Source organism: Ochotona curzoniae, unplaced genomic scaffold (genome assembly GCF_017591425.1).
Source record: "Ochotona curzoniae isolate NIBS_2020 unplaced genomic scaffold, NIBS_Ocur_1.0 scaffold_274, whole genome shotgun sequence".
NCBI lineage: Eukaryota > Metazoa > Chordata > Mammalia > Lagomorpha > Ochotonidae > Ochotona > Ochotona curzoniae.
This window is the reverse complement of record NW_024467101.1, coordinates 963670-989709: the sequence shown is the minus strand read 5'-3', so window position 1 is coordinate 989709 and position 26040 is coordinate 963670. Positions and strand designations below refer to the sequence as shown.

General features: G+C 42.6%; 3 protein-coding genes across 3 annotated transcripts; 1 reads left to right on the top strand and 2 right to left on the bottom strand.

Moving 5' to 3' along the window:
* On the top strand, positions 1-930 carry LOC121171843 (olfactory receptor 7A10-like). Its single transcript, XM_041003564.1, has one exon. The coding sequence runs from the start codon at positions 1-3 to the stop codon at positions 928-930; it is 930 nt and encodes a 309-aa protein (XP_040859498.1).
* Positions 931-6827: 5897 nt separating this feature from the next.
* LOC121171842 (olfactory receptor 7D4-like) lies at positions 6828-7799 on the bottom strand. Its single transcript, XM_041003563.1, has 2 exons — positions 7304-7799; positions 6828-7018 (listed from the first exon to the last, which is right to left on the bottom strand). Exons 1-2 carry the CDS (start codon positions 7797-7799, stop codon positions 6828-6830), a joined length of 687 nt encoding a protein of 228 aa, XP_040859497.1.
* A 12913-nt stretch (positions 7800-20712) lies between these two features.
* On the bottom strand, positions 20713-21687 carry LOC121171841 (olfactory receptor 7A10-like). The gene has a single exon (XM_041003562.1). The coding sequence runs from the start codon at positions 21685-21687 to the stop codon at positions 20713-20715; it is 975 nt and encodes a 324-aa protein (XP_040859496.1).
* Positions 21688-26040: the final 4353 nt, after the last annotated feature.

Here is a 26040-nt window from a genome sequence, read left to right as displayed (position 1 = left end):
ATGGAACCAAGGAACCACACATGGGTTGTGGAATTCCTTCTCCTGGGACTTTCAGAAGACCCAGGATTGCAGCCTCTCATCTTCATGCTATTCCTTTCCATGTACCTGGTCACTGTCAGTGGGAACCTGCTCATTGTCCTGGCCATCCTCTCAGACCCACACCTCCACACACCCATGTACTTATTCCTCGCCAACCTGTCCATGGTGGACATTTGCTTCACTTCCACCACTGTCCCCAAGATGCTGGTGAACATCCAAACACAGAGCAGAGTCATAAGCTATGCAGCCTGCATCACACAAATGTTCTTCTTCCTATTATTTGTAGCGCTGGACAACTTTCTGCTGGCCACGATGGGCTATGACCGGTTTGTGGCCATCTGTCATCCTCTACACTATACAGTCATCATGACCCCCCAGCTCTGTGTGCAGCTGGTTCTGGGGTGCTGGACCATCAGTGTCCTGTATGCCTTGTTAAACATCTTACTGGTGCCGAGGCTGAGCTTCTGTACACACGTGGATATCCCCCACTTCTTCTGTGAGATAAATCAGGTGGTCCACAGAGCCTGTTCTGACACCTTTCTCAATGACCTCATGGTGTATTTTTCTGCTGTGTTGCTGGGAGGAGGTCCCCTGGCTGGGATCCTGTACTCTTACTCCAAGATTGTCTCCTCCATCCGTGCCATCTCATCAGCTCAGGGCAAGTATAAAGCCTTTTCAACCTGTGCCTCTCACCTTTCTGTTGTTTCATTGTTTTATGGAACAGGACTGGGTGTATACCTCAGCTCAACTGCTGTACACAACTCACACTCACCTGCAGCAGCCTCAGTGATGTACACAGTGGTCACCCCCATGTTGAACCCCTTTATCTACAGTCTCAGGAATAATGATATCCAGAGGGCAGTGAAAATACATCTGAGGAAAATCTTCTGATGGCCATTTATAACTCATAGCCATGAATCAGGCCTTTAAAATTCAGGGTTTGCAGAAGTGCCACGTAGAACCTCCCCCCACCCACCTGCCCTTCCGCTCATTTCCTGAAGTCTTTGCCTTGTTGCACAATTTGTATTTTGCTGCTTCCTTTCTGAAGTTTTCAGATCTCCTTTCTTTTCACACTTTTCTTTTTCATTTTTCACTTTCCACAAATCATTTCAAGTTTAAAATTAAACAATCTTGATTCCCTTTCTGAGTTATAAAGTGGTATGGTATATTATTCTTATAGTAATGAACTACATTCACCACCACGGTGATTTTTGTGAGTCTATGGCATGATGATTGTTCTGTGTGTTCCTGGAATAAAGCAGTTGGAGATACATTTATGCATCCTTGTCCAGTCCTGTGGTACCAAATCTTAATCCTGAGCCTAACACAAAGGCTCAATTCTCCCCTTTCAAGTATCTAGATCCCATTTGGGTGCTAGTTCTTGTCAAGACTGCTCCACTTCCCATACAATTCTGTGGTAATGGCCTTGGAAAGTAGCAGAGAATCACTCAAACCCTTGAGTCCCTGCATCCACATAGGAAACCTGGAAGAAACTCCTGGCTCCTGACATTGGATCCATTCAACTCTGGTCATTGTGGTCATTTGAAGAGTGAATCTGAGAATGGACAATCTTTCTTTCTGTCGCTTTGTAATTCTGTTCTGCCTTTCTGATAAAATGAAATAAATCTTTACCAAAAAAAGCTAAGCCCCTGCTGGATGATGTCAGTTTATCAGATCAGAGTTCCAGTTCTCATTTCAGTTGTTCCATTTCTCATTTGGTTCCCCGAAGATACTCTTGCCACCTGCATGGGAGTCCTGGATGTCATTCCAGGTCCCTGGCCTCATGTTAGACAAGCTATAGACTGTGCAGCCATTGGATACTGAACCAGTGAATGGTTGTACACACTCTCTCTTCTCTCTTTCCTCTCTCTCTCCCTCTCAGCATGGATTAAACAATAAGCTTATTTCTTATTTCCCTCTTAACTCATCTTTCTCTCACTTTCTCAGCACACTCACAAAGCTTACAGCAGATCATGGCTAATCACTCAATTAAACTTTGTTCATATTCAGCTCTGTCTTTACAGTGTCTCTTTTGTCAACTGACATAGTATTGTCAGGTACAGTTTGCTGACCAAATGCACATGTGAAATGTGTGCAATGGACCTTGTATTTTCACAAATAGACTCCTTATGACTAGAGACTCAGAGATGACTTCCCCATGGCAGAGCAACAAGTTCCATCTTGAATTGAATCACTGGAGAATGTTATGTTTTATTCATTTGAGAGCAAAGAGATGGGATGATAAGTAGCTCTCACCAACTGGATCACTCCTTGGTTGCTGTGGTTTGTGCAGTGGGTGTGGATTACACGAAGGTGTGTAGAGAACTGTTGCAGTGCAGGCAGGGCCACACAGAATTTCCCTCTGCTTGGCAGGGCCCAGCGGATATCTCTAGAAGCCAGCTGAAGGCCATTCAAACTTCCTTTGCATGGACACCAGACCATCCTGCTGACAAATTCTGTAATCTATCCAGGCATTTTTTTACTGCTGCTGTGGAGTTGGTTTTTTTACTATCAATGTGAGCTTGGAGGTTAATATAGATGATGACTGCAAAAGAGCCTTTTATTATTCATGCTATGTCTCTGCTGCCTCCATTTGACCATCCTTGATCTTTAGATTCACCCCTCCTTTTTTTGTGAAGTATTTCCTCCCTTAACTGATTCAAGATTAATGTGTAGAGTGAGGATTGTAGTAGGAATGTGTCACTGATTGATAGTGAGAATTTCTATTGAGAGCTTTAAGGTGAAACAAAGGGCAGAATTATCTTTGGAAACACCCACTTGACCATGAGGTAAAAAGTCTGTCAGGGCTTGTGGGTGTTTCTGTATAAATAAAGGACACAACTTTCTTGTGTTGTCCATTATGATCATGAAATCATAGTGATCCATTTATTTTTTCTTTTGCCTACTACACACACCCTTCATGAGTTCCGAACTCAGTTGGAGCTGGATTCTGGCACTTGGTGACTGCAGCTGCTGAACCTTGGCCATGAGCTGACATTGGGAGCTGGGATCTGAATCTGGATCTCTCATTGGCAAACAGGAGAGCCTTGATGGGTGCAGGCCAACTGAGCTAGGCCACAGTCCAGCTGACAAGTTCCAGAAATAGATGTGAATCACGTCAGGCAGGATTGCAGCAGCCCTTGGCAGGTTCAAGTTCTGGTGCTGGGAACATGCCCGGCAAGGGAACTGTTGGCACTTCCCTGCTAGGCTGTACCTATTACTAGGTCACAGCACCCATCAGTTCATGTGAGAATCGGGTCTAGGCAACAATGTGCCCATTGGCCGGTGCAGGTGATGGACTGAATCTGACCCTGTCCTAGCCAGTACATGCAAGAGTCAAGTCTGAGGTCAACCCAGGTAAGATGTCTTGGGGTTTCCCAACTACATTATTAAACTCTAACCTTGGAGTGCAGGTGTTGGTCTGGGTCTCCTTGGTTGCAGATGCCTGAGAAGTGGACATTAGGAAGACATGAAAGCCAGCTCTTCTGTGTCAGTGTTTGCATGTTGATTGTGCCATCAGAGGATGGTTCTTAAAAGCACCAGTGGGTTCTGGGAACTCTATCAGACTGGCCTGAACCCAGAGTAATCCACACATGTGGTGCTTGTCTAGTTTGGTCTACCCTAAACTCTGCCTTTCACGCACCAATGGGAGCTCTAACCCATCAAGGGAGTCCCAACAGTTTCCCCTAATAGGTCTGTTACCATTTCTGGGTCTTGTTTGTATTGGCAGGTGTTTCAACTCAACCTGTCTTGGTACATTCACAGTCTCAGCTCTTGCAGGTGGGTGTTGCAGCCCAGCCCAGCAGGGTACAGCACACTTCCTTTCCAGGCTCTCTTTTGTGAAAACAATTGCTCAGGTTTGGTCCCACCTGGCCTGCCCTCAGACCTGGCCCACACAAATGCTTATGTGTGCTACAGACTTGTTTGGATAGCCCCCCACCCCAAGAGGGAACTGCAGACTTGTAGGTGAGTTCCCCAAGTTTTGTCATTGTGCCTGTTCCCAGCCCTGGATCTCAAACATGCCAGTGGGGGCAGTGGCCCAGCCTGATATGATCTGCCCTTAGTCCTGTGCCTTGCATGTACTGTCTCCACTTGGTCTCCTCACAGTGCCAGCTCCCATGAGTGTCAGGTGGGTTCTGGTCAGATGAATTTGTGGTCCAGCCTGGCGTGGCCTGTCACTGCCTCCAGTTCTCCACATTGCCAGCTAGTGTGGTTGTTTTACAGAAGTGATATCACAAATATGCTGGTGAATCTACTCCCAAATTCAGTTCTTATGTATTCTGAAGGTTGCTGTTGGTAGTCTTTATGTAGCATATCCGTGCGTTGATACTCATAAACCAGCAAGGTATTCCCACTAGCACACGCCTTTTTAAAATTTTATTATTATTATAATTTTATAATACAGTTCCATAGGCTCCTGGGATTTCCCTTATCCCATCCCCAATCCCCGCAACCCCTCCTTGCTCTATATCATTACTAAAGTATAGCTCTTCACACACAGTCATATGTTCATCATTGCAGAAGTGGACAATGGCAGAGAGCCTAGCATCCTATTGTTAAGATATAGTAAACAGATTCATTGTAAGTCCATCTCTGTCTGAAAGTAGAGATACATACTACATTGTATCCTCACATCTGGATGTTAGTCTCCATTTCACAGCTACTGTACATCCCCTCAAATGAAAAGTCATAATACATAATCAACACTAGAAAGAAAAATTGAAATTTACAATGTCATCAAGTTAAATAACAGGTTACTAGATATCATAGTCTCCATTACACAGCTACTATACATCCCCTTAAATGGAGAGCCACAAAACAAAATCAACAACAGGTAGAAAAAAAATTTAACAATTTCATATAAAGAACGTGCTACTAAATGACTAACTTGTAGCTGAAGAAATGAATATCAAGATGCTTCTTGAAGAAAATGGTGCCACTGCATGATCTACGAGTCATTGAATGATTAAATCAGAAGAAAGTGTTTTGAATCGATGAAACCAACAGAAAACAACAAAACCCATGTGACATAGTTTCCAATGGATTTTATGCATGGGTATTTTAAGTGTTATTAAATGCTGGTAAGTACCTTCTGAAAGCCTTTGCAAACAATCATAATCTGACAAAGTCAAAACTTCCAGAAGCTTCATAGGAAAAAGTACAAGGACAGGTTTCTGATAACTTATCATACTACTAGGAACAAGAAGAGTTCTCAGAACTCCAATGTGAAACAACAGATTTCATAAATTTTCTATATTAGCAAATAAGAGAGCAACCTTGAATTATATGAGTTTAATAAATAAATGTAGATGTTCTTATGCCTTTTTAAATTTTTATTTTTAAAAATTTTATGGATGTAAAGATAGGTTTTCAGTTATTTCATAAATGAAATTCTAAGACATTCTTCATGCTGGCCTGCCTCAGTCTCCTCTTCATTCCTTTTTTCATTGTTTTTTTTTTTTTACAGTAATGTAATTTCAACTATAAAATCATAACCTTAATATCAGCTAAAAAGCATAAAGTCTACTGCTACACAGGAATATAGACAAGGGTAAATAAAACAATCAAATCACAAGATGCCGGTTTTACTCTTATACATTGTGGTTTTTTGTGTGTGCACTCTGTTAGCTATCACATACAACAAAAACATAAAATAGGTATCTTTTGATCTGGTTGGAATAGAACATTTAAACCTTTTACTGTAATGATTCTTGAATGTATGTTATCTGAAAAATAAACTACTAAGCTAGGAAGAAAAATATTGAATTGTGTCACATAATGTTATTTTTTAAAAGATTTATTTATTTTTATTGCAAAGTCATATATACAGAGAGGAGGACAGATAGAGAAAGGTCATCCATCCGATGATTCTCTCCCAAACGACTGCAACGGCTGGTGCTGTGATGATCCGAAGCCAGGAGCCAGTACCTTCTTGAGGTCTCCCACTTGGGTGCATGGTCCCAAGATTTTGGGCCATCCTTGACTGCTTTCCCAGGTCACAGGTGGGGGGCTGGATGGGAAGTGGGGCTGTTGGGATTAGAACTAGAGCCCATATGAAATCCTGGCATGTTCAAGAAAAGGACTTTAGCTGCTAGGCCATGGTGCCAGACACTTACATGATGTTATTTAATAAGAAATTATATTATGAGAAATGTGGACATTCCAATTCTGCACACTTAGCCTCATGCAGTTCAAGGAGCATGTGTAAGTGTTACGCTAATAAAGGTTTCATCAACAGGCATCTGTTATACATAAACAAGGGAATACCACTCAGGAAATGAAATCTTATCTTTTTGGAACCAATGCTGTGCAAATGAGGAACAGTATGTATATTCAAACAGGCCAATGCTTAAAAAGACAAATTTATATGTTAAAGAATTATTACTGAATTATTACAAGAATGAAAGGTAGAAAGCAGTGTCTATACATTGTAAAAAAACACATGGAATTAAAAATTGTTTAGCACATAGACCAAGACCTCATGCCTTTCTATTTCTCCATAAAATTTCAAATTGTTTTTATTTCAAGAACAATGATTACAGTAAAGGTGGGAAAAAAGGAAAAACTCAGGAAAAACCATGCTGCGAGAGACAACACATAATCAAATGCAATTATCTTTCATTTGCAGTGTAAGCAGAGGAATTAAACATTAACAAATACAAAACTAGACAGTGAACAGACTAAGCAAGCTCTACTTCCTCCTCTGATAAATGCATCACAGTATTTGACCCTGAACCTGAGATATGAGTCACTGACACTGCTCAGCCCCAACAGTGTGTGTCCAACTGTCATTTATGGAACAACAGTCTTTTCAGAGCCCTCTTCATGTCTGTGTTCCTCAGGCTGTAGATGAAGGGGTTCAGCATGGGGGTGACCACTGTGTACATCACCGAGGCTGCTGCAGTTGAGGCTGAACTTGGGGCAGCACTGACACTGAGGTACACACCCAGTCCTGTGCCATAAAATAGGGAGATGGCAGAGAGGTGAGAGGCACAGGTGGAAAAGGCTTTATTCTTTCCCTGAGCTGATGAGATGGCACGAATGGAGGAGATGATCTTGGAGTATGAGTACAGAATCCCTGCAAGGGGCCCACCCAATAGCAGCACAGTTGCAAAATCCATTATGAGGTCATTGAGAAAGGTGTCAGAACAGGCTCTGTGGACCACCTGATTTATCTCACAGAAAAAGTGGGGTATTTCCATGTGCGTGCAGAAGCTCAGCCTCAGCACCAGTAAGCTATGCACCAGTGAATCCAAGGCACTTATGACCCAGCACATCAGCACCAGCTGCACACAGAGCTGGGGGGTCATGATGGCTATGTAGTGTAGGGGGTGACAGATGGCCGCAAGCCGGTCATAGGCCATTACAGTCAGGAGAAAGTCATCCAACCCAACAAACAATATAAAGAAGAACATTTGTGTGATGCAGGCTGCATAGCTGATGGCTCTGTTCTGTGTCTGAATGTTCACCAGCATCTTGGGGATGGTGGTGGAAGTGAAGCAGATGTCCACCATGGACAGGTTGGTGAGGAAAAAGTACATGGGTGTGTGGAGGTGTTGGTCTGAAAGTATGGCTAGGACAATGAGCAGGTTCCCACTTATAGTGACCAGGTATATGGAGAGAAACAGCCCAAAGATGAGAGGTTGCAGTGCTGGGTCCTCTGAGAATCCCAGGAGGAGGAATTCTGAAATCTGAGTTTGGTTGATCATTTTCATGTGGTGCAGATCACTGTCAGGAAGAAGTAATTTCAACCGAATCATAGTTATGCAAAATAGACATAACCAACAAAAAAGAAATCCAAAATTCATGTTTTCCCATTCCAAATGTAGGTACCACTTTTTGAAATGGCTTAGCTCCTTCTGGTCCCACACAGTGGATTGCTGACTATGAATTCCTTGCCACACTAAGTCTTTTCCTAAATCATCAAGAACTTCTCACATTGCATGTGGTGTTCTTTGATCACTTGAAAAATATCTAATTTTTAGTGGTTACAAACTCACCATGGAATTCCCAATTAGATATATGAAATAAAAAGCAGGGGATGAAGCAGTGCATAATAAGTAGTTCCAACTATCTTAATAATGGGATTCAACTCTGTTTATGTAAGATAAAGTGAACTGCAGTTAGTTGGTGTCACTGGAGGCAGAAGTAATTTGAAATTTAGTAAATGACTCAACCATGTTAAGCAAAGAGGAATCACAAAGGATGTCAAATGATAAGAACAACTCAACATGGAGCAGGTTGGACATACATATAAAACTGAATTAAGACTCTGCTTGCACAATCAAAATTGTATAGCTTTCATAACAGTGGGGTTTAAACCCAGGATGTGTCACTGACTTTGATGACAGAAAAATACAAGCTTTCACAAGTCTTCTTAAAATTGAGTAAAGGTTCATCAAAACGTTTTTTGAGGGCCCGGCACGGTGGCGCAGAGGTTAAGTCCTTGTCTTGCATGCCTGGGATCCCATATGGTCACCGGTTCTATCCCGGCAGCCCCGCTTCCCTTCCAGCTCCCTGCCTGTGGCCCGGGATGGCAGTCAAGGACGGCCCAAGGCTTTGGGACCCTGCACCCATGTGCGAGACCCGGAAGAGGCTCCTGGCTTCGGATCGGCATAGTATCGGCCATTGCACTCACTTGGGGAGTGAATCATCGGACGGAAGATCTTCCTCTCTGTCTCTCCTCTCTGTATATCTGCCTTTCCAATACAAAAATAATAAAAATAAAATCTTTAAAAAAATGTTTTTTGAAAATGCAGCTAACAAATGCATGTTTTTGTGCATCTATTTGGTAAAATAGAAGGTTCTCCAAATTTCGATGACACTATTATGGGTTAGGGTATATTTGCAACATTGTGGATTGTAGCAACCTACCTTCTAAACACATTTTTAATTGCACTGAAGTACACTAAAGGACACATCAAAGAAATCCACCGGCAGAAAAAAAAAAAAGGTGTTGACAGTGATCAATCCTTGTAGGTCTGAACAATAAAGACAGGAATAAGTCAGGCTCACCTGACAGCTCACCAGGAAAGTGCTGAAAAATTGCAGGAGAGAATGCGAGGGGCTGGAAACCCTGGAGTGTATCCAAATCACAGATGATGCAATGACTTATGAGCAGGTGTCTTTGATGGAGCTCTTTTTACTGCATCAACAAGATAACATTGAGTCATGTGAGAGTGAAATATGAGACAAGACAAAAGACTGTTAGATGTGTGTTCCAGCAGCTGTTACACTCAGGATTTCATGCAAGCATTTCCTCTCACCTGGCCATTTCCTGTCACTACTGGGAGAGTCAGTTACACCCCTTCTTAAGAATCAGAATGGGCAGAGTTGTAACTCAGTCTGCCGAGGCTGTCCCAGGGCCAGCAGTTAGTCATCACCCCTCCTCTAACCACCTTTGAGTGGTGAATAACCAAGCTCTGTAACACTACAAAACTGACATGACCTCACTCCTGCACATGTCCCTCCACACAGAAAATTCTTTCTCTACTCCCGTAGATCTCCAAATGCTGCAAAGCTGGCTATATGTAATCGAGGAAACTCATATCACTCATTGTCTATTGGAATTTATCTTTTCTTGCTCTCATTTCTTGATTAGTAATGCTTATTGCCCTAGGACATTCAGCATTTTCCTCCCATCTGAATGAATAACAAAGGCATTGAATAGTTAAGTCTAGCAGTGACCAACCCCAGACCTAGCCCAGGTTTTAGCTAGGTTAGTCCAGTTCCAGGTTAACCTCAGGGAAATCTGATTGTGTCCACAATCTGAGACGCCTCCTACAATGTCTGCCCGTCTCACCTGCATGGCAACTCTATGACTCAAGTGTCTGTGTGGATGCCCAAATTCCTGCCTGGATGGTGGATGCTGCAGATTGAAGCTCCATCCCAAGCACAGCAGAGGAAAGGAGGAAAGCTCTGGTCCGTGGGAAAGACTCAGGAAGGAAATGCAACAAGCAGGCTTCTTCTAGCCCAAGGTTGCACAGTCTGAGAGAACGCAGCAGAGGAGCTACTTACAGCTCTTGGCACCTGCTCATTGGGCAGCTCCCTGACCTCTAAGCACCTGCTGGTCCCTGGGCTGCTGGCCATTACAGAAAGCAGGTGTTTCCCAAGAGACCGTGGTGGATGAATCTTCTTTCTCCTGCTCTGTAATCTCTGTTACAATGAACTTTAGCTGGTTTTACGCATGGATATTTCATCATGTCTTATTAAGTACTGGTAAATGTTTTCTTTTAAACTTGCACAAAATTTCTCACCCTCTTCAAACTTCATGGAGAAATTACAACAAGGACAGGTTTATGTAACTTATCATCCTGAAGAGGAGTAGGAACATTTCTCAGAACACCAGAGAAGAAACAGGTGTTCTCAAAATGTTTTTATCCTAACACCAATGCGAGCAACAGTTTTATTATTTGAGTTGAACAAATGGATGAGAATTTTTAAAGACTTTCAAATTTTAAAAATTTTTCATGGATATAAAATTTCAGATGTCATCAATAAAATTCTAAAAAATTAATCATTCCTGCCTCAGACTCCCATTTTTTCTTACAATTTTTTACAGTAATGCACTTTCATTTTTTAATCATCTAACAATGGTAGAAAGACTACTGCTCCACAAGGGTTATAGACAAGGACTAAGAAAATACTCCAATCAAAATATACCAGCTTCCTTATCATACATTGTGTTTATTTCTGTGAATATTTCTGTGAACTGAAATATGTGTTTTTTAGACTGGCTTATTTCCCTATACACAGTGGTTTCCACCTGTATCCATTTTGTTGTAAAACACCATTTTTTCTTTTTATGACTTATTGACATTCCACTGTGTGTTTGTATACCATGCTTAATCCAATCATTTGTTCATGGACATACAGATTGATTCCATATCTTAGCGTTTAAGATTTCTTAGTTTAAAAATGTCTGCTCATGACTTTAGGAATATTTCATTTTAAGGGCAGAGAGTTGGTGGAGCCCTGTATTCATTCATTTGCTCTCCACATGCCTGCATTACCAGGTGGGAGGTGATATCTTAAGTAATTGGGTCCCTGACATCCAGGAATTTGGGGACTGAACCAGTAGATAGTCAGTCTCTCTCTCTCTCCGTTTTCAGGAACTCCCATGTGCAGTGAATACAAAAGCCTTAAGGATCTAAAGACAGTCCTGTGCTGAATAGCAAATGGTAAATCTCTCCATAAGGTCGTTCAAATGCCTTAAGCTAGGAAGGACATGTGTGACCCCAAACTCAGAGTCTTGGTGATGAAGAGTAGCAGTCTTGGTGATGTCTACAACCTAACCACAAGACCACTGTGGCATGTGAATTTGCATAACAGGAGGTAACATGTGAGATAAGATTGCTAACTAAAAATAAGAAGATTGCAGCAAACTATCAGTGAGAGGCTTGTACCATCATAGACACTCTTTCCAGGTATAAGGAAGGAGTTGAGGTGGAGTTAGAGGATGCCTGGAAGGGGCTCTGCTACTGCTGGCACTGGAGGTGCAGAGAGAGCCACGAGTCAGGGACACAAGCTGACTCCAAGAACTGCAAGAGGCAGATAAGGGGTTCTGCCCTGGAGCCTGCAGGAGGAACCAGAACTGCAGGCAATTTGATTTCCCCCAAAGGATGCAGGACAGTCTCTAATCTGCAGACAGCAAAATGTATTATTTCTTTTCTAAGACATTTATTTACTTATTACTTATTTTAAAGACAAAGTGACAGGCTGAGAAAGAGCAAGAAAAGAGAAAGATCTTCATGCTCTGATTCCCTCTCCGAATAGAGGCAGCAGTTTTGCATGGACCAGGCCAAAGTCAGGAGACAGGAGTTCCATTCGTGTCTCCCCTGTTGGGTGGCTGGGACCCAAGCACATGGGTCACCACCTACAGCCTTCTTGGGTGCATTAGAAGGACACCGGGTCAGATGTAAGTAGGACATAAACCCACACTCACAGCTGAGATACTCATTCCTAAATAGCCCCTTTCCACGCCTCACCTAAACTTGTCTTCTCATCCTATTGTCTAGAAACTTGGAAAGACTTTGCATTTGTAGTACAAATTTGGTAATGAATAGGGAAGGTGGGAAAACAGTAGATAAGAAATCAATTAGATATGATGCATCAGAGAACCTAATAACATGAATTAATGAAACTGTGTGTAAGATGAAATAGACAGAAGGCATCTGAGAGAGAAGGATCAGGATCAGTTTCTTCAATATGATTCAAGAAGCAGAGTCTCTGTGATGGAGGCCTCGAGCCTTGCATTTGTGGGATCAGAGCCACGAGTCCTGTTAGAGCTTCCTACCACAGAGTCTTTTCAAGGCTCTCTTCATGTCACTGTTTCCAAAGCTGTAGATGAAGGGGTTCAGCATTGGGGGTGACCACTGTGTACATCACTGAGGCTGCTTGCAGATGAAGTTGACCTGGGAGCACCCGCAGAACTGAGATACACACTTATGCACTGCCAGAGTCCAGCTAGAGCTGAGTTTGTAACTCGCGAAAGGTGCGTTGATGAGGTGCAAAGAGGAATGAAATGGACCACCATGATTTGATGGACATAATGGACAATGCAAGAAAGCTGTCCCCTTGATTTATGCAGAAGCAATCATAAGCCTTGGCTCAGACTTTTGACATCATGGTCAAATGGGTGCATCCAAGAATAATTTTGCCATTTATTTCACCTAAAAACAATAGAAGTTCCTGCTACAATTCTTATTCTACAACTCAATTTTGTATCACAAAGAAAAGGAGAACCTGAAGATCAAAGGAAAGAATGAAATCCTAAATAAGGTCCCTACATTAGCTTAAGGTCGCTGGGGACAGACAAGACAGTATGAATAATAAAATGTCCTTTTGCAAGATGTTATTATTGACATTAACCTCCAAGCTCACACTGAGTAAAAGGCCAATTAATTCCACAGTAGCAAACAATGCCTGAGTGGATTAGAAGGTGGAGCTGCATTCAGGTGGTTGTAGAGACATCCACCAGGCCCTGCCATACAGCGGGAAGTTCCTTGCAGCCCTGCCTGCAATGGAACAATACTCCTCACACCTTCGTGTTCCCCACATCCACTGCATGGACCCCAGCAATGCACATACAATAAAATAATGCAACAGCAAAGAGGTGAGAAGCACAGGTAGAAAATGTTTTATACTTGTACTGAGTTGCAGATATAGCACACGTGGAAGAGATTATTTTGTAACAGGGGTAAAGGATCCCAGTGAAGGCACCCCCACCAAAAAACAAAACTGTAAAATAAATGACTAGGTCATTTACAAAGGTGTCTGGGCAGGCTCTGTGGATCACCTGTATTAGTTCACAGAAGAACCGGGTGATTTCCAGGTCTGCGCAGCACCAGCAGGCTGTGCAACACTGAGAATCTAGGAGGCCAGAAGCAGGTGCACACAGAGCCGGGGTTCATGATGATCATACAGTGCAGGGAGTAACAGATGACCACACAATGGTTATAGGCCCTGAGGAGAAATCAACCAATGCTGCAAAGATGATAAAAAAGAACATCTGTGCGATGCAGCCTGCATGGCTGATGGCTCTGCTCTGTGTCTGGATGTTCACCCACCAAGGACATGTTGGCGTAAAAGAAGTACATGGCCGTGTAGAGGTGTGGGTCTGAGAAGCTGACCAGGATGATGAGCAGGTTCCCACTGACATGACCAGGTATATGGAGAGGAAGAGCCCAAAGATGAGAGGCCGCAGTGCTGGTTCCTCTGAGAATCCCAGGAGAAGGAATTCTGAATGTTGTGTTTCATTTCTTCGTTTCATGAGGTGTTACTATGAAATAAAATAAAAATAATACTAGTGGTAAAACATTGCACCAAGAGCATTAGCAAAATTGTGGAGATTCTGACCTCATATTTGGCAGTCATAAATTTAGCTCCATTTTTGTGGATTAAACTCTTGTTGTTTAGGACACCCCCAAGGCCATCATCAAGCAGAAATACCTGTCCCAGGATCACCTGAGAGTTCCAGGGTTGTGACTGCCCCTGTCAGAGGTGTCAGTCCAGGGCTGCAATGCTTGGGGCTTCCTGTAGAGGTCAGAAATGCAGGACTCTGGGGGTCTGGAAGAGGAACACTGAATCTGAGAAAATGAAAGAAGTATAGGCACACTGCTTCTAGTAGAAGAAGTCTGACCAGCTGAAAAGACCATGTTTGAACAGAGACCTCAAGAATGAGGGGACTCTGTGTACCAGATTATCTGAGACTAGAAATCTTACAGCGAAAAGCAGTGTATAGATCTAGAGTGAGTAGGAGAATCCAAATGAAATAGAAGCAGATGTCTGGTGTGTGTGTGTGTGTGTGTGTGTGTGTGTGTGTGTGTGTGTGTGTGTGTGTGTGGTGTTTATCTGTTGTCTGGTATGTGTATGGCTGGTATGTGTTGTGTGTGTGTGTTGTGTGTGTGCGTATTTGTATCTGTTGTCTGGTGTGTGTGTCTGGTGTATGTGTGCTGTCTGCTATCTGTGTGTGGTGTGTGTGTGTGCAGAGTATATGTGAACAGGTGGTCTGGGCACAGAGGTCTCCCTGGTACAATGGAGCTTGCATAGGACAGTGAGCTTTCATCTCACTTCTTTCTTCTTGCACTGTGTTAGTTTATGGTGAGTCCTCTGTGGAAGGCAGCAGATCCTCTGCTCAGCATCCTTAAGTGCTGTGTGTGCTGAGTCCCCTGGCATCTGCTCACTGGCTCTAGGCACTTTTGCTTGGAGCTCAGCTTGCACACCAGAGCAACAGCCCAGTCTGCCACCTGGGCTATAGCATCTTCATGTCCTTTCAACCTGGCCACACCAGGGAGACTGGGAGTGGACACAGCAGATCTGGCGACATAAGATTACTGACCTATAACTACATGGGTCCTTCAAAACCTGTAGTAATATTTCTCAAAACTGTTTTGGTGTTGAAAGTTGAAATGTCCTACAGAGAACTTCGATGATGTGTGTGTTGCAGGATCTATGCCAGATTTCCTGTGCTTAGAAATAGTAGGCATTCAAGCCCATAATCCTCTCCTGTGTGAATATAATCAAACAGGGCTCAGTTTTTCTCTCTAAATTCTCGAGTTTAGCATAATTTTATAGACTTTTTAACTATGATCAATTGCTAACAAATGGTTCTGTAAGGGGCATGTCTACACCACATAATGATCAGAAATGGCTAACCAATAGCTCCATTACACCTCACATGTTATTCATTTATTTGTGAGCAGACTGTTCCAAACATTCTCTTCCACCTGTTTTGCAGACCAAGCTAGCATTGTTATTGATGCTTCTCTCCTAATGGAAAATATTTCATACTCTATACAAAGAAGCATGGGAATGAGACTCACAGAGAGAGACCGAGAGAGAGAATTTAAACAAGAGGGAAGTTATGATAATTCCCACCAAGATCATCACAATACTGAGGGACTGTGAGTTAAAAACTGTCTGCATTCTAACTTGGACTTTGTCCCTTTGTCATTTACTCAGCTATTAAAAAACAAACAACAAACAAACAAACAAAAACCCCAAAATGCAGTTCTTTGTGGCTAAATGGGCCCAACTGGAAACTATAATGCTAAGGGAAATGAGCCAATCCCAAAAGGTTGGATACCACATGTTTGCCTTAATTTAACCTGTAATATTTTTTTTGAACCTGTCATTGATACTGTCTCAACCCATGTGTTTTGAAAAATTGAACTTGCATTATTCTTAACATATTGCTTACTCAATACTATGTCAATTAATTCCATAACATTGTATATTGTTGCTGATGTTTTGTTGGGGCTTTTAACTGACCGGGATTTTACTTTGTTAGCTCTAGACCGTCAGACCAGAGAAGTCTCCTCAAGAAGCCATTGAACTTATCTGGACAATAAGATGCTGGACTCTATGCTAGGTATATGCTTGCAATGAAGGAATCTCAAGGGAACTTGAACTGTGGTTATGCAACAAGGTGGAGGAATCCACTATGGGGGGAGGGTTATGGGAGGGGTGGGGAGGATCCCCAGTGCCTATAAAACTGTATCACATAATACAATGCTATTAACAATAAAAAAAATGAGCCACGCACACATTTATCCCAAATTAAATCATGATGAATATCTCACATATGATGCTGGAAACCTTAGCTTTAACCTTGCTGAATACGAGTCTCTTACATTTTGACAGGTCTTGCTCTTTATTTAGTGGCACATTAAACCTTTGACTATCATGTAAATTAAATAGTGTCATTTCAAACACTAAAAATAAAAGGGAAAATGAGTAAACAATTTCCTCACATGATCACCCTGCCATGTGAAGGGTACTGGCCTCTCTCCCACCAGAGAACACTCTGTCAGACTCTCTCCTGCTTAATAAAACCCTTTGCCTGGAAAAATAACAAATTGCATTTATGAATTCTTGGCATTTACATTACCAAGCCAATCAGTGAGAATAAGGTAACATGATCATGCATTTGCTGTGATCCTGAGAATATAAACTGTCAAGAACTTCCTTAAAATGTTAGCATGTAACAATAAAAGGACAGCTATATTTTATAAATTCAAGTTGAAATGTGTACAAATCTCAGTGACATAAAATCTTTTTGCAACTGACATGTTGGTCCATAGAAATTTAATGTTCAAATATATATATTTATGAACTTTGAAGTAGACTTCCACTACACAACAAAGGACACCAAGCCAATAAAAAGATATTGACAATGGCCAATCCTAGTAGGTAAGAAGTCAATAAAGACAGGAATAAAAATCTCTCATTGGACAGCATAGTAAGAAAATGCTAAAATTGCACTAGAGAATATGAGTGACTGGAAACCCTGGAGTGTATCCAACTCATAGACATTGCAATGACTGTCAAACATGTGGCTGATAGAGTTCTTATTACTGCATCATTAAGTAACACTGAGTCATGTGAGAACCCAATGTAAGAGAACAGAAGACCCTGAGAAAGGAGTGTTCCAGCAGCTGATGTAATCAGGACTTCCATGCAGACATTTCCCCTCCCCTAGCCCTTTACTGTCAATGCAGGGCGAGTCAATTACACCTCATTATCAACCCAAATGCCCATGGTGGTGACTCCTTCTGCAGAGGCTGTTCCAGGGCCTGGAGTTGTTATCTCCCCTTCTCTGGTGGGTTTCATGTGGTGAACAACCAAGCTCCCTTGTACTGGAAAATTGATATGACCTCACTCCACCATATGTCCCTCCACACAGAAAAATTCTTCCTCTACTCCCCAGATCTCCAGATAATGCAAAATTGGCTCCATCCAATCTAGGCAGTTTAAGCCGCTCATTGCCTATCAGAATTAATCTTTTCTTTCCATCATCTTCAGCAGTAGTGACCACTGTCTTAGGAGATACAAAAAATTTCCTGCCCTTTGGTAATCACGAAAAAAAAAATGAATTCATTAGTTAAATATACAAGAACTCCAGACATTACTGGGGGTGCTAGCTAGGTTACTTCAGCTCCTGCTTGATCACAGGGAAAGCTGTGTGTGTCCACAGTCTGGGACCCCTCTGCAGTTCATCCAGACTTACCTGTATGGGGACTGTGGGAGGACATGACTGTGTGGATGCCCAAATTCATCCCTGGATGGTGGATGCTGGAGACTGAAGCTCCGTCCTAGGCATGGAAGAAGGAAGGAGGAAAGCATTCGTTTCTGAGGGAGACTCAGACCCCAAATGCAACAGCTAGACTGATTCTAGCCCAAAATTGCACAGTTGAGGGACCACAGCAGAGGAGCACCTTACAGCCCTCTGCACCTGCTCATTAAGCAGATTCCTGAACTCTAATCACTTGTTGGCCCCTGGCACTCTGGCCATGACAGAAAACAGGTGTTTCCTAAGAGACCATGATGGACTCAGGTGAATCCTCCTTCTGTTTCTCCTGCTCTGGGTAAAATGCAAATAGCTGCCCTTCAGCACAACACCTTTAAATGTTTTGCTTAGTAAGACAATCCAGTTCCCAAAGATAATTATCATGTGTTTGCCATAGTATGTTGTGATTAATGCCAAATACAAAATAATGTAGAAATAGAAAGATCATCTTGAGATTTGATGGTTGTTTCTACTCCTGGGAAAATATGATTTCTCTAAATTTTTGTTTGTTGAATATGATGGTTAGTTGTGCTCTAAGCTGTGATTATTTAGGAGAGTGAGAATATATTTTTTAAATATTTTAGGAAAAAGGAAAAGTAGGATGAGGGGAATTAAGCTATGGAAAGAAGAGAGGAAAAGCATGATGGTGTCCGTGCAATTGTATTTACAAAATTTAATTAAAATTTAGAAGGAGTTAAAAATCAAAACTATTAGATATATATTAGTTATCAGAGGAATTTATTTATTTGGTTAAAATGAACAGGGAAATTCACACATCTCCTGAAATTGGTAATCATTATCTTCTTTGTATGGGTTAAATTGAGATTAGACGCAAGAAAATTAAACAAATTGTGTGATTGATGAACAAATTTCTCTAGTGGAAAGACATATTTACACAGCTAGTACAAATAGAACAATGCCTAATAATTATTCTCTGGCCTCAGACAAGGTTAAGCTCTTATAAATGTGTTCATACAGATTACATTTCACACACACATGCACACACTAACAAGGGCACTTCAGAAAGTTCATGTAAAAGTGAAATTTGATGACAGTTTTAATTTGGCCTCTATTGCAATATTGCCCTCCATGGCAACACCTGTTTAAGTCCCAGCTGCTTTGCCTCTGTCCAACTCCCAGCCAGTGCACATGGAGGCAGGCAGAATTTTATCCAAGATCTTCAGTCCTCTGCACTCTGTGTGAGAGACACAGATATAAATCACGTTCCTGAGTTCAGCCCTCAGCCACTGACACTGTTTGGGGAAAGAAGCTTTATAATTAGAATGTCATTTCTGTCTGCCTGCATCCCACTCACTCTGCCACCCTCTCCACAACTAAATCAGTTCTTTTAGCTCAGTAGTGGACATGGCACTTGCATTGACAGTGTGCGGGAATACACCATGGCAAATGTCACAGTTCCAATACAAGCTGGAGGAAGAGACCACATCTCAGGAGACACATTCAGAAAGACAGTTACCACAGCCACACAGAGTTCACCTTGAATGAACTTCAGACACATGACCAAAGATGCATCGCTGACTTCAGAACCAGCAGAGCCTGATCTTCAGCTTGATTCTCAACTGCACCATTCCACTCCGTCACAAGTTAGCACCTCACACAGTTTTCTTGTGAGATGTCTATTTTTGTACCTAAGGATACCATATACAATAATGAAAGTGAACAGAACAGGATCATAATGGTCTGTTGATCTTTATTGTGGCATTGGACATGCAAGATCCTGACAGAAATGACTGGGGCAGAGCTCAGTTTCTGCATGAGCTGATGTTGTTGGAGAGATCACTGAGCCTGAAGGGCAGTGGAATGGAGGGTGTCCATGTGGTTCCCTCAGCTGCTCCATTTCTCCTCTGGAATTGTTGTGCCAAATGCCAAAGTGGATGGATGTCCCCTCCATGACAGGTAAAGAGTCAAGGTCAGGGATATCTCAGGAACGTTCCAAGTAACATTGGGAAGAATATTCCAGGAAAAAGCATGTTCACCAACCACTGACTCAATCACAGACCCCTACACGTGGACAACAAGGCCCTTTCAGAATAAAGTACTTGGACACAGCAGAGCAGAATACTATCTCACACAAGCTACCCGGGATGGAAATTTGCTCTTCCCTGATTGATGGTGTTTCTAATTCTTGCACATTTAAAGATGATCTCTTTACACGGGACCATCTTTGGGGATGAGAATGCAATTAAAATATTTGCAGTAACAGAGACTCTTTATTATCAGTGACTTATGTCAGCCCTTGTGGATCCCACTCTGGTTCCAAGAGCAGGAGCCCAGACAAGAAGGACCAGTTGGTTCTATGCCAAAGTCTATGCTTCCTGGGGGATGGAGCACATGCTGGATTGATGGGCAATAATGAGAATTCAGTCCTACTCTAAAATTGTACAAATGGTTTCCTATGTAACAGAAGTTTTCCAAAGAACTAACATACAACATTCAAACCTTTTATCACCACTTTTGCTCTTAAATATATGTTAGCTGAAAAATAAGCTGAAGCTCAGAATGAGAACATTAAATAGTGCCATTATACGTTGTTGTGCTAATTAAGATTCCTTACAATAGTTAATGTGGACTGTATGTACAAAGTAATACCACCAGACCATCAAAAGCAAGCTGTCTTTTGCAATAAATTTGGCGCAATGCAAAACCATTATGCAGACTGAAACATGTCAGCTTCAAAACAAAAAAAAAAAACATGTGTTAATTTAGGGTGCTAAATATGTGTAGTAATGCAGTGTAAAAATAGAATGCATACTGTAAAAATACACATGGAATTAAAAGTTGTTTAGCACATACACCAGCTGCTCATTCACATCCATTTCTTCATGAAATTCTGAGTCCCTTTGTATTTCTAGAATAATATTGACCACAAACATGTGAAGACATGAAAGTGAAAAACAATCTGTGTTGAGTTATCAGAGATAAGACAGAGGGCCATGCATTTGCACTGTCCACTGAAGGACTAAAATTAAGAAAGATATAAGTAATAAAATAAAACAGCCAGGACAGGGAACAGACTAGGCAAGCTCTGCTTCCTCCTCTGATAAATGCATCATAGTGTCTGACTTGCAGCTTGAGACATGAGGTCACTGACACCCGTCAGCCCCATTACCATGGGTTCCACTACAGTTATGGAACAAGAGTCTTTTCAGTGCCATCCTCATGTCTGTGTTCCTCAGGCTGTAGATGAAGGGGTTCAGCATGGGGGTGACCACCGTGTACATCACTGAGGCCAGGGAAGTGGAGTGTGAGTTATGGGTCATAGAAGAACTAAGGTACACGCCTAGACCTGTGCCATAAAACAAAGAGACGACAGAGAGGTGAGAGGCACAGGTGGAAAATGCCTTATACTTGCCCTGAGCTGAGGAGATGGAGTGGATCAAGGAGATGATGTTGTAGTAGGAATACAGGATCCCAGCCAAGGCGACAATGGCTAGCAGCATAGGTACGATATATGTAGCCACATCCTTAAGAACAGTGTTCGAGCAGGAAAGTCTGGCTACCTCATTCAGTTCACAGAAAAAGTGGTAAATTTCCACATGCAGACAAAAGGATAGATGCAGCACCATTAAACTTTGCAACAGGGCATGCAGCAGACTGATGGCCCAACACAACAGGAGCAGGTGAACACAGAACCGGGGGTTCATGATGACCTGGTAGTGCAGTGGGTGACAGATGGCCACAAACCGGTCATAGGCCATCACAGCCAATATGAAATTGTCCATTTCTGCAAAAAGTAGGAAGAAGCACATCTGTGTGATGCAGCCTGCATAGCTGATGGCTCTGCTGTGTATCTGGATGTTCACCAGCATCTTGGGGATGGTGGTGGAGGTGAAGCAGATGTCCACCAAGGACAGGTTAGCAAGGAAGAAGTACATGGGTGTGTGGAGGTGGGGATCAGTGAGGATAGCTTTTATGATGAGCAGGTTTCCACTGACAGTGACCAGGTACATGGAGAGGAACAGCCCAAACATGAGAGGCTGCAGTGCTGGGTCCTCTGAGAATCCCAGGAGAAGGAATTCTGAAAGCTGAGTTTGGTTTCTCATTTTTGTGTGGTGCATGTCACTGCCAGGAGGAAGTATTTGAACCTGAGTCATATTTATACAAGGTAGATGTAACTGCCAGAGCAGAAATCCAAAATTCATGTTTTCCCATTCAGAATGTAGCTCTCACATTTGGAGATGACTCAGTCCCATTTTGATCCTTTCCAGTGAAATTAACTTCCACTCTCAGTTCTTCACTAAAACATGAAATATTTCTCACATTTAATGAGCTATCCTTTGACCACTTGAGAAATATCTATTCATCACTGGTCACAAACTCACCATTGATTTTCCAATTAATAAATGATCAAGAACAGAGGGGAAGATGCTGTATTTAATACGTTGTCCCAAATGTTGGAACAGATAATAGGATTTATTCTGCTTTTAAATGATAAGTGATCTTCAGTCAAATGGTGCAACCAAAAGCAGAACAGATATGACTTAGGGTAAATGACTCAATCATGTAAAGCAAGGAGGAATCACATAGAATGTTGAATGATAAGAGCAAGTCAACATGCAACTTGGTTACAAACAGGCATAAAGGCGACTTTTTAAGATTAGCATGGGGGGAGGGGTATGGGAGGGGTGGGGGGAATCCCCAGCGCCTATAAAACTGTACTACATAATACAATGTAAGCAACAATAAAAAAAAAAAAAAAAGATTAGCTTTGAAGAATCAACTTTTATGGCCCGGCGCAGTGGCGCAGTGGTTAAGGTCCTCGCCTTGCACGCCCTGGATCCCATGTGGGCGCCGGTTCTATCCCAGCAGCCCCGCTTCCCTTCCAGCTCCCTGCCTGTGGCCCAGGAAAGCAGTTGAGGACGGCCCAAAGCTTTGGGACCCTGCACCCGCATGGGAGACCCGGAAGAGGCTCCTGGCTTCAGATCAGCATAGTATCTGCCGTTGCACTCACTTGGGGAGTGAATCATCGATGGACGATCTTCCTCTCTGTCTCTCCTCTCTGTATATCTGCCTTTTCAATAAAAAAAATAATAAAAAATAAATCTTTAAGAATCAACGTTTTAGACTTACTAACAATGATGTGGATCCTAGGATGAGTTAATGATTTTGACAATTGCAAAGCACAAGCTTTCACAAATTCTCTTAAATTTAACTAACAACATACATCATGATATCTCTGAAATGCAGCTAACAGATGCACTTATTTTTGTTCATGTGGTTTGGAAAATATAAAGTTGCCTGATTTTTGATAACCTCCTCTAATTACTGATTAAATCATATTTTTGCACCAGACATTTTGGACCATAGCAACCTACCTTCTAAGTACATTTTTCATTGCACTGAACTACAATCGAGTGCATATCAAAGGTTTCCATGGCAGAAAAAAACTGTTGAAAATGGTCAATCTTTGTAGAGAAAAAGACAATGAAGGTAGGAATAAAACTCTCTCACCTGACAGCACAAGAAGAAAGTGCTGAAATTGCAGGAGAAAATGCAAGTGGCTGGAAATGCTAGCTTGTATCCAACTCACAGATGATGCAGCAACTGTCAAGCAGGTGTCATGGATAGAACTCTTACTGGATCCTGAAGATAACACGGAGTCATGTGAGGATGCAGTGTGAGCAGAAAGAAGACTGTTAACTCTCAGGATTCTCATGCAAGCCTTTTCCATCACCTGACACTTTATTGGTAATATGGGACAGTCAGTTACATCTCAGCTTCACAAACCGAGTGGACAGAGTGGTGACAGGATGCAGAGACTAGTAAATGCCTAGGGGTCATAATTTCCCTCTTCTACTCAGTCTTATGTGATGAACAACCAGGTTCCCTCACACTCATATGAAAAACTCATATGACCTCTCGCTGCACAACATTTCCCTCCACACAGAAAATTTTGGACCAAATCTCCTCCAAATGTTGCAATTTTGGTTGTATGTACTCTAGGCAGCTTACACCTGTCATTGCCTACTAAAATTTACATTTTCTTACCCTCATTTCTCCATCAGAAATGACAATTGCCTAGGAGATCCATAAGATTTCCTACCCTTTGATAATCACAAAAAATGCATTCATTAGTGAAATACAGCAGTCACCAACACCAGCTTATCTCAGATGTTAGCTAAGTTAGGTCAGTACACATTTTAGCTAAATAGAAGTTCTCTATCCACCACCTGGGACCCATCTTGCAGTGTCTGCTTGGCACACCTATGTTTGAACTAAAGGCAGAAGGTGTCAGTATGGAATCCCAAATTCCTCCCAAGGTGATGGATGCTGGATACTGAAGCTCCGTAGCAGACACAGCAGAGGGAAGCAGGAAGTCACTGGTCCCTGAGCCAGACTCGGGCAGAAAAGGCAACAGGCAGGCTGCCCAAGGTTGCACAGTCTGAGGCACCACAGCAGAGGAGTTACTTATAGCACCAGGCACTTGCTCATTAAGCAGCTCCCCGTCCTCTAAGCACCAGCTGGCACCTGGGCACTCTGGCAAGGACAGAAAGCGGGTGTTTCCCAAGAGATCATGATGGACTCAGGTGAATCTTCTTTCTGTTTCTCCTACTCTGTGGCAAAGGCAAATAGTTGCTCTTCAGCACTTCACATTGAAACATTTTGCTTTGTAGGACAATCCAGTTCCCAAAGACAATTATCATGTGTTTCTGCTAATATGTTTAGATTAATGCCGAATACAAAATAATGTAGAAATGTAAAGAGCATCTTGAAATTTTGTGGTTGTTTCTACTCCCATGATTCTGTGATTTTTCTAATTTTTTGATTGTGGAATATGATGGTTAGTGCTGTGCTAAGTCTGTGACTGCCATGTTATAGTTAATATTTTTAATCCTAACTTATAATAATTAGTGATATAATTCAAAATCATTAGAGATGTAAATTTCTCAGCACTTATATATGATAGTATATGGAGATGCAAATGCCTGGTAAAGTAACTTAGGTTACTTCTTTGCTGGCTGCTGCTTCCACTGGTAGGCATGATTGCTGGGACTGAGGGTGGGCCAATCATGGGTGGGACTGACCAGTCTGCTATTATACTTATTGACAAATAGGAGAGCCTTAATGGGTGCAGGCCTGCTGAGCTAAGCAGCAGCCCAGCTGACAACTGCCAGAACTAGATGTGAATCATGTCAGGAAGAATTGCAGCAGCCTCGGGAAGGTGCAAGATCTGATGCTGGGAAATGCCTGGCATGGGAACTGTGAACACTTCCCTATTAGGTGATACTTACACAGGGCCATACCATCTATCGGTCTATGTGAGAATTAGGATTGGGGTACCAGAATCTCCATTGCCTAGTACAAGTAATGGATTCATGCTATCTCTGACTTGGCCAGTGCAAAGAAGAGTCAAATCTGAGGTCACCACAGGTGAAATTTTTGGGGACCTCTCCAAGTGGATCACTGGAGTTGAACCCTAGAGTGCATGTGTTGGGACTGTTTCTCCTCAGTTGTTTATGCTTGAGTAGTGGACATCATAGGAGACATGACAGGCAGCTCATCTGTGTCAACACGAGATGCTGAATGTGTCATCAGAGGTTGGCTCCTTCAAGCACCAGTGGTAGCTGGGCCTAATCCAGACTGGCCTGAGTCCAGACAAGCCCACAAGGATGCTGACAGGTGCTGTAGTCTTGCCCAACCTAGTCCACACATAACCCTGCATCAAACACCAACTAGTGGGAGTTACAACCCAGCAAGAGAGTCCAAGAGTTTCAACACTAGGCGTACTCCAAGCCCCAGGTCTTGTGCATGTTGACAGTGTTTCAATACCACCTGCCTGTGCACACAGTCTCTGCTCTTGCTGCTGGGTAATGCAGTCCAGCTGGGCACAGCGTACATCCTGTCCATGCTCTCTTGTGCGTCAGCATGTGCTCAGACTTGGACGAAACAAATGCTGTTTTGTACTGCAGATTTCCCTGGCCTAACCCACAACCAGCCATGACTCTTCTAATCCCCAGGAACAACTGAATGCTTACATGGGAATTCACAAGTTCTGATGCCAGGCCTGATCACAGCTCCAGATCTCACACATGGCAGTTGGGACAGTGGCCCTGCTTGGCATCATCTGCCCTCAGTCCTGGTTCTTTCATGGGATGGCCCTTCTTGTTCTCCTCATAGCCCGAGATCCCTTGAGTGTCAGGTGGATTCTGGTAAGATGAGTTTCTGGTCCAGCCTGGCTTGACTGATCACCACCTGCAGTTCTCCATGTAATCCAGCAGGTGCTGTGATCCCACAGAGGTGAGCCCATAATCTCCTAGAGAATCTACGTTTTAATGCAGTTCTTTTGCATTCTGGTGGTTGCTGTGCTCCCTTCTCATGTGGCCCATCCCTGCTCTGACACTCACAGAGATCTACTGTGGCCTAGCCCAGCCAGGTATGCCCACTGTCACCACACTTTTTACACACCAGCA

Excerpts from the sequence above, each read along its gene's own strand:
- LOC121171842 (XM_041003563.1), bottom strand. The coding sequence starts at position 7,799 with ATGATTCGGTTGAAATTACTTCTTCCTGACAGTGATCTGCACCACATG. Across the intron at positions 7,019-7,303 it reads GGTGCTGATGTGCTGGGTCA|CTGCCATCTCCCTATTTTAT; the intron begins TAAGTGCCTTGG and ends CCTCTCACCTCT.
- LOC121171843 (XM_041003564.1), top strand. The coding sequence starts at position 1 with ATGGAACCAAGGAACCACACATGGGTTGTGGAATTCCTTCTCCTGGGA.
- LOC121171841 (XM_041003562.1), bottom strand. The coding sequence starts at position 21,687 with ATGCACCACACAAAAATGAGAAACCAAACTCAGCTTTCAGAATTCCTT.